This window comes from Hordeum vulgare, chromosome 1H (genome assembly GCF_904849725.1).
Source record: "Hordeum vulgare subsp. vulgare chromosome 1H, MorexV3_pseudomolecules_assembly, whole genome shotgun sequence".
Classification (NCBI taxonomy): domain Eukaryota; kingdom Viridiplantae; phylum Streptophyta; class Magnoliopsida; order Poales; family Poaceae; genus Hordeum; species Hordeum vulgare.
Genome location: NC_058518.1, coordinates 474,200,610 through 474,207,954, shown reverse-complemented (window position 1 = coordinate 474,207,954; position 7,345 = coordinate 474,200,610). Strand labels below are relative to the sequence as shown.

General features: G+C 49.5%; 1 protein-coding gene across 1 annotated transcript; it reads left to right on the top strand.

Annotated features, from left to right (window-relative positions):
* Nucleotides 1-485: 485 nt before the first annotated feature.
* LOC123401141 (molybdopterin synthase catalytic subunit-like) lies at nt 486-1,012 on the top strand. Its single transcript, XM_045094873.1, has one exon. It carries the CDS (start codon nt 515-517, stop codon nt 1,010-1,012), a length of 498 nt encoding a protein of 165 aa, XP_044950808.1. The 5' UTR covers nt 486-514.
* The last annotated feature ends 6,333 nt before the right edge of the window (nt 1,013-7,345 follow it).

Below are 7,345 nucleotides of genomic sequence, written 5' to 3'. Positions count from 1 at the left end.
ACGAGGCCGATGAAGGCGTAGGAGAAGGACATGACCGCGGAAACGACGGAGAGCCACGCCATGTCGTGGAAGTCCAGTATGAAGGAGAGGAGGAGCTGCGCCCCACCGAACATGAGCATGTAGTAGCTTCCGTCGAAGCTGCAGGGCGCGTCATGCCCGTGCGCGTGGTAGCAGTTGGCCTTCAGAATCGCCCTGCGGCATGGAAAACGATCAGCTTAAAACAACAACACGTAATAGGCAAACACGAAAAGGAAGGCAAGCTATGTAGTAATTCTACTCCAAGTCACATGATTCTTGCTCGATGGATGGTGCAACTAATGCAACTGCTGGCCGGCGGCGACTACCTGATGCTAGTGGTGGTGGTGATGGTGTACGCGACGCTGCAGCCGTACAGGCTCAGGTACTGCAGCGAGCTGCAAGCCCGGGTCTGCTTCTTGCCTGAGTAGGTTGCCACAGTGATGCACCCAGATCAAATCACAAAGTCACCAGCAGCGCAGGCGCACAGCTCCCCTCGATGGCCGGCGATGAGGCCCCGACGACGGAGGCGGCGTGCCAGGACCTGGTCGAGATCCTGGACGAGGGATCAGGCCGGCTGGACATGGGCCGGTACGTGGACCACGTCCACGACCTGTCGGCGGGCGCCATCGCCACCTTTGAGGGCACCACGCGGGGCCACTTCGACGGGAGACGCGTGGTGGAGCTCCGCTACGAGGCGTACGGGTCCATGGCGCGGCGCCAGCTCGAGGCCATCCTCCGCGAGGCCCGCGCTGCCCACGCGCTGTGCCGGCTTGCCGTGGCGCACCGGCTCGAGACGGTCCCCGCCGGCGAGGCCAGCGTGTTCGTGGCGGCCGCTGAATATGGATTTGGATCAGAGAGGAGATGGTTGGGGCTGGCGGCTCTAGTGCATGGGGGAGAGGGACGAGAGGATAGGGCTACGTGGGTAGGACTGAGAGGGGGTGGGATTGATGGCTGCCGTTGGATCTCGGAGCATCCAACGGTGTTTGCTGCATGATCCGTGGGAAGGGTAGTTCTGCGTTTTGATTGGTCTGAGATATGTAACACTAAAAATAATTTTGAAGTGTTAAAAATATGTGTGTTTGTGAAGCAACTATCAAGAGTGTATTGTAAAATGATGTCACTAAAATTTCCACTCAAGGTATATCATATTTCATGGATTATCACCGCATAAGATGAGGTGGAATAGAATGGACCCACGAGTGACATGTCAACATAGTTAGAACATGTTACGATATATTTATAATCGTCGTAAAAGTTATGACGATCTCATCTTATGCGGTTACGATGTTTTTTTACTCACATCGTCGTAATTTATATGTAGATTTGATCCCCTGAAACGGTTTACGACAATCTCGGATGAAATCGTCATAGATCTATGACGAATTCATCAACGACGTCTTAAAAAACATCATGTATGAGCATATTTCTTGAAGTGGCTCAAAGTTCTACAGACCCCTGCCGACGCAAGCAGTCGACAGCGGTCTCGGGGACTACACCCAGTGGGTTCACTAAGAGTGACCCCACTGGCATGAAGCTCGAACAGGTCCGCCCTATTGAGCTACATAACAAAAAACAAGCCTACGAGGCTACTACTACCCGACCTGAGTAAAATTACTCTCGGGGACTACTTCCAGTAGGTGCACTCGGAGTACCCCCACTGGTACCATTCGGACAGATTAGTTTTGATCCGATAAAGTCAAAGAAAATGTATATAAAGACAACTGCCGATGCAAGCACTCGACAGAAGTCTCGGGGACTACACCCACAGGGTTCACTCAGAGTGAACCCACTGCAAAATAATCCTACTGTATCCGAGTATATCGCTTAAACTCCTAGTGGGTTACAAGAGGAAAGCAAATACTTACTAGCGCACTTACTCAGATATCGTCCCGGAGCTCCAAGCTTCTCTTGTACAAAGATGCGATGGAGTCGTACGCCCCCTTGGCATCACCTGCCATCAACTCCACCTGCACCATGTCCGCCTTGGCGGCTCCCACTTGATCTTCCGGGAGGTGTTGGGTGTTGTACTGGACGGTCGACGGACCCGGCATGACAGGAGACTCCTTGGGCATCCCAAGTCCTGCTCCAGTCGGTTTAGCCGCGATGAGCACCGTCTCAGTCGACGGCATCGTCTCGGTCGGCGGCGCGTCCATGGTGGGGGCGGTAGCAGATGGAACAACCTCAAGGACATGCACCGAAGCTTGCCCGGACCTCTTCTGGTCATCCTCCTCCAGATGAATCACCTCTGAAGGAAGCCCAACTGAACGACGTCAGACCACAGAAAAAGGGCAAGATTAAAGACAGAATTCGCGAAACAATAATGCAAACTCTCGGAGTCGTCACGACTTACCTTGCTGGGATGTGGCAACGTTATCCGTATCCACGGGATCGTCTTCGTGGCGTGGCAGAGAGGTGGCGGAGGTAGCAGCTCTGTCGAGTAAAATCCACTCGACCGATAAGCATGAGTTCAGTCAATACTAAAAGAAGATAGGAGAACAAGACACTTACGCTGAGGCAACGGAAACAGCGATCCTCATCCGAGGCAAAGCTTTACGAGGCTTGGATCCACTCGGTTTGGCCACCTTGGAAGGTTGGTCCGCGGGCTCGGCAACAGCGTCTCTGGTCCTCTTTGTGCTCCGAGCACTCGGAGCCACGGGAGTAGCTGGCAAGGCACTCGGAACCACGGGAGGAGCTGGCGAGGCACTCGGGGCCGCTGGAGGAGCCGACGGAGTCACGGGTTCGTGACGGCGCTTAGTTCTAGGCTCTGGTGGTGGGGGTGGTGAGCTCTGCTCCCCAGCTTCCCCCTCCTCCTCTTCGGTCTCCTCCTCCGTCTCCCCGCTGTCGGAGACGTACTCGACGCTGTCCACGCTGCCCTCCTGGCTGCCTTCCTCTTCCTCAGCCAGATTCCCGTTCGAGACAGGAGAAAACCAGTTGGTCCACGCCTGCACGAGATACAGTCGACAACATCAGACGTCAGACAGTGATACAAGAAAAAGCGATAAATCTAAGAGAATTGTAAGCACTCGACAAGATATACTCACCTCATTCGGAGGAGGTTTGTCAGCGCGGAAGGGCTTCACTCGCCGGCCTCCTCTGGGGTTGTCGCAGGCGCCTGTGATGCTGCGGACCCACGCCGTCACAACCTCCCCGGTCACGCATTCGGGGTGAGTCCGAGTGAAGTCCTCAGGCCCCGTGTAGTGCCACATGGCGTGGTGTCGAGCTTGCAAATGCTGGATGCACCGACCCAGAAAAATCTCCAGCAAATCCGTGCCGGTGACTCCCTTGCGGATGACATCTATCAACGCTTCGACCAGAGGCTGAATCTGGATATTTTCCATCTTCGTGAGCGCAAGCTGCCTGGGCGGAGCCGGTCGGTCTAGACTAAAAGGTGGCAGCCCAGTTGCGGCATTCGGACTGGCGACGTCCTGACAATAGAACCAAGTCGACTGCCAGTTCTTAACGGACTCGGACAACTGAAGAGCGGGGTAGCTACTTTTGCTTTTCTTCTGGAAGCCTAAGCCCCCGCAAAGCTGGAGGATATGAGTTTTGTCGTCCGACTGGCTAAGTTTTTTGACGGTTTGGGATCTAGCGGAGAAGATGTACTTAAAGAGCCCCCAATGGGGAGGACAACCGATAAAGCACTCGCAGAGCACGACGAATGCAGAAAGATGAGCTATTGCGTTGGGAGGGAAATGATGGAGCTGTGCCCCGAAGTGGTTCATGATACCTCTGAAGAAGGGATGAGGAGGCAGAGAGAAGCCTCGGTACACGTGACTGAGCAGCAAGACGCGCTCCCCCTCCTGGGGCGCCGGCTCCGTCTCGCCCTCCGCCGGCAGCCTCCACAACTTGTTTTCGATCATACCTTGCTTCACCAGCTCCAGCATGTCATTCGTCATCACCGTGGAGGGGAGGAAATCCCCCTGGATCCAACCCGACGGTAGTGCCCGCTGTCGCCGCTGAGCAGGAGACGCCTTCTTCTTCTTCTTCTTCTTCTTCGACTCGAGCTTGCTCGTCTGCCCCTTCGTCATGGTAGAGACTGCAGATCCGGCGGGGAGGAGAAGAAGGGGGAAGCTTGGGATGCACAGAGAGCCACGGGAGAAGCGGGGCGAGTGCGAGTAATCAGGTGAGCGCAACGAGAAACCCTCGCTGGAGAGGTTTAAATAAGCTTCCGACTGGGTCACTAGCAGGTGGCCCCAAAATCTTATCCCCCGACCGGCTGCTGCGATATTAGTGGAGGAGATGAAGGCGCGATAATCGAGGCGGCAGAAACTACTCGATGACGATGTTGTCATCCCCGCTGAGCGCGCGGCAACCGAAATTTGAGGATCCCAGAAAATCCACCGCTGTCAGTTGACCGGTCACGTCAAAAGATTCCGCGGAAGCACTCGGTCTCTGACGGTTCGTTTCATGGATATATCCACTCGGATCACTGGTCAAGAGGATAAAATGGATTGAGGCAAACAACGCCAAAATCGCATCCATACCAGTCGGATCCGTACTCCAAACATCGCTTCGTCGTTCCAACCCCGATCCATTCGGGGACTAATGATGGGGTTGTGGTCCCAGGGTAGGGTCATAGGCCTGCCCTATAGGTCCTACCCAAGGACTACCCTTCGTAAGGGACAAGGCCCTTAGTCAGTTCTGACTAAATTAATGACTTCCCATCATCCAGTCGGTGACGATTCCTCCATCATCCAGTCGGAGACGAGCATTCGGAGCGTATCAAACTTACCGACTGGATTCCACTCTGTATATCGTACCCCCCCTGGAGGGCAATGGTCATACGTTTTCATGTACCATTATTAGCATTTAAGGCATACGTTACATGTAACGTAGGCATTTATTCGCCACTACTTCACCCCTGCGCACCGGACCGTTGTGAAGGGCAACGCACTCTATATAAGCCGCCCTTCCCCACTGGTGCAGGGGTTAGCATTTCACTGTAATCCATATTCCACTCGACATCAAGCTCCCAAGAGCACTGAGACGTAGGGCTTTTACCTCCACCGTAGCGGGGCCTGAACTCATACAACCTCGTCGTAGCTAAGGCTCTGCCCATCCTTTCGTACCCTACACATCTACTGTGAGACTTATACCCACGACACCGACTATGATGATGCACTGGATAGTTTTGGAAAGAATAGAATTGAGGATTGGACTGTTGAGGAGAAAAGAATGGCCTGTAAGGCTTTGTCACAAATTCAATTCCATTTGCATAATAATATTTTGCAGGAAGTTTTGAGCGAGAAAACTACCGCCGCTCTATGGTTAAAGATGGAAGGGATTTGCAGGACAAAATATCTCACCAGCAAGATGCATCTGAAGCAAAAATTATTGATGCACAAGTTACCCGAGGGAGGTAATGTTTTGACTCATATTTCAGAATTTAAAGAGATCATATCCGATCTAGCTGCAATGGAGCTTAAGTATGATGAAGAAGATACTGCTTTAATGTTACTTTGTTCGCTGCCAAGTTCTTATACCAATTTTAGATACACCATATTATACAGTCGTGATACTCTCACGCTTAATGAAGTTTATGAAGCTTTGAACTCTAAGGAGAAGATGAAATTAATGGTGCCTCATGATGGTTCAAGTTCATCCCAAGCCGAGGGATTATCTGTTCGTGGCAGGACAAAGAAGAAGAACTCACATAATGGAAACCGTGGCAAAAGTAAGAACATCCAGAGGGACCAGTCGCAATCTAGAGACAAGAAGAAGTCTTCCAGATATTGCAAGAGAGACGGGCATGACATCTCAAAATGTTTCAAGTTGCAGAATAAGGAAAAGAGGAATGGTACGTATAAACCGAAAGGTAGCAGACAAGTTTAAAAATCTGCTAATGTTGCTCGTGATGATAGTTCCGATGATGCTCTTGTTGTTATTGCTGGATGTGCTAAGACCAATGACGAGTGGGTACTTGACACTGCGTGTACTTTTCATATGTGCCCGCATAGAGATTGGTTTACTACTTTTGATTCTACTACTATCGCTGGTTCGGTTTTGGGTTTTGATAATTCACCATCCAAGATTCAAGGCATTGGTTCCATTCGAATCAAGATGTTTGATGGCACAATCAGAACTTTGACAGATGTTCGTTATATTCCGAAGATGAAGAGAAATCTTATTTCTGTGAGTGCCCTTGAAGCAAAGGGCTACAAGTATTCAGGTGGAGATAGTGTTTTAAAGGTCACCAAAGGTTCTCTCATTATGATGAAAGGTGACTTAAGTTCGACCAATGGTCTTTATTACCTTTGAGCTTCTACCGTTTCAGGTAACGCTACTCCAGTTATTTCAAAGAATTCTGATTGTGATGCTTCTAACCTTTGGCATATGTGTCTTGGACATATGAGTGAACTTGGTTCGGCAGAGTTAATTAAGATAGGTCTTCTTAAAGGATATGAAACTGGTAAATTGAAATTTTGTGAGCATTGTATCTTCGGCAAGCACAAGAGGGTGAAGTTCAACACTTCCACTCATACAACTGAAGGTATTCTTGATTATGTGCATTCTGATTTATGGGGACCATCTCGCAATAACTCACTAGGTGGTGTTAGTTACATGTTGACTATTATTGATGATTATTTGAGAAAAGTTTGGCCTTATTTCTTGAAGCATAAATGTCAACCTTTCTCAGATTTTAAGGAGTGGAAGATTATGATTGAGAGACAAACTAAAAAGAAGGTAAAAATACTTTGCACTGATAATGGTATGGAATTCTATTGTAAGAAATTTGGGAAGTGTTGCAAGTCTGAAGGCATTGTCAGACACTACCCCGTACCGTATACTCCTCAACAAAACGGTGTTGCTGAGCATATGAACATGACCATTATTTCCAGAGCATGTTGCATGTTGTCCAATGCAGGTTTGCATAGGCGTTTTTGGGCTGAGGCCGCTTCCACTTCTTGTTATCTCATCAACCGTTCACCATTTGTTCCTACAAGAAATATGCTCATACATGACGTTTTTTAAGATGTCGTTGATGAATTCGTCATAAATCTATGATGATTTCATCCGAGATCATCGTAAACCGTTTGAGGGGATCAAATCTACATATAAATTATGACGATGTGAGTCAAAAACGTTGTAACCACATAAGATGAGATCGTCATAACTTTTACGACGATTATAAAAATGTCGTAACATGTTCTAACTATGTTGACATGTCACTCGTGGGTCCATTCTATCCTACGTCATCCTAGTTTGTGAAGCAACCTACTATTCTATCATTCCAAAAATTCTCAAAAAATGCTCATAAAAATACTTTGGATCATATATTCCTCAAATATGTGAAAACCCTTCCTTCCATAGTTCAAAAATAATTCTG

Bases quoted from the DNA above. Each gene is read 5' to 3' on its own strand.
- LOC123401141 (XM_045094873.1), top strand. From the start codon at position 515: ATGGCCGGCGATGAGGCCCCGACGACGGAGGCGGCGTGCCAGGACCTG.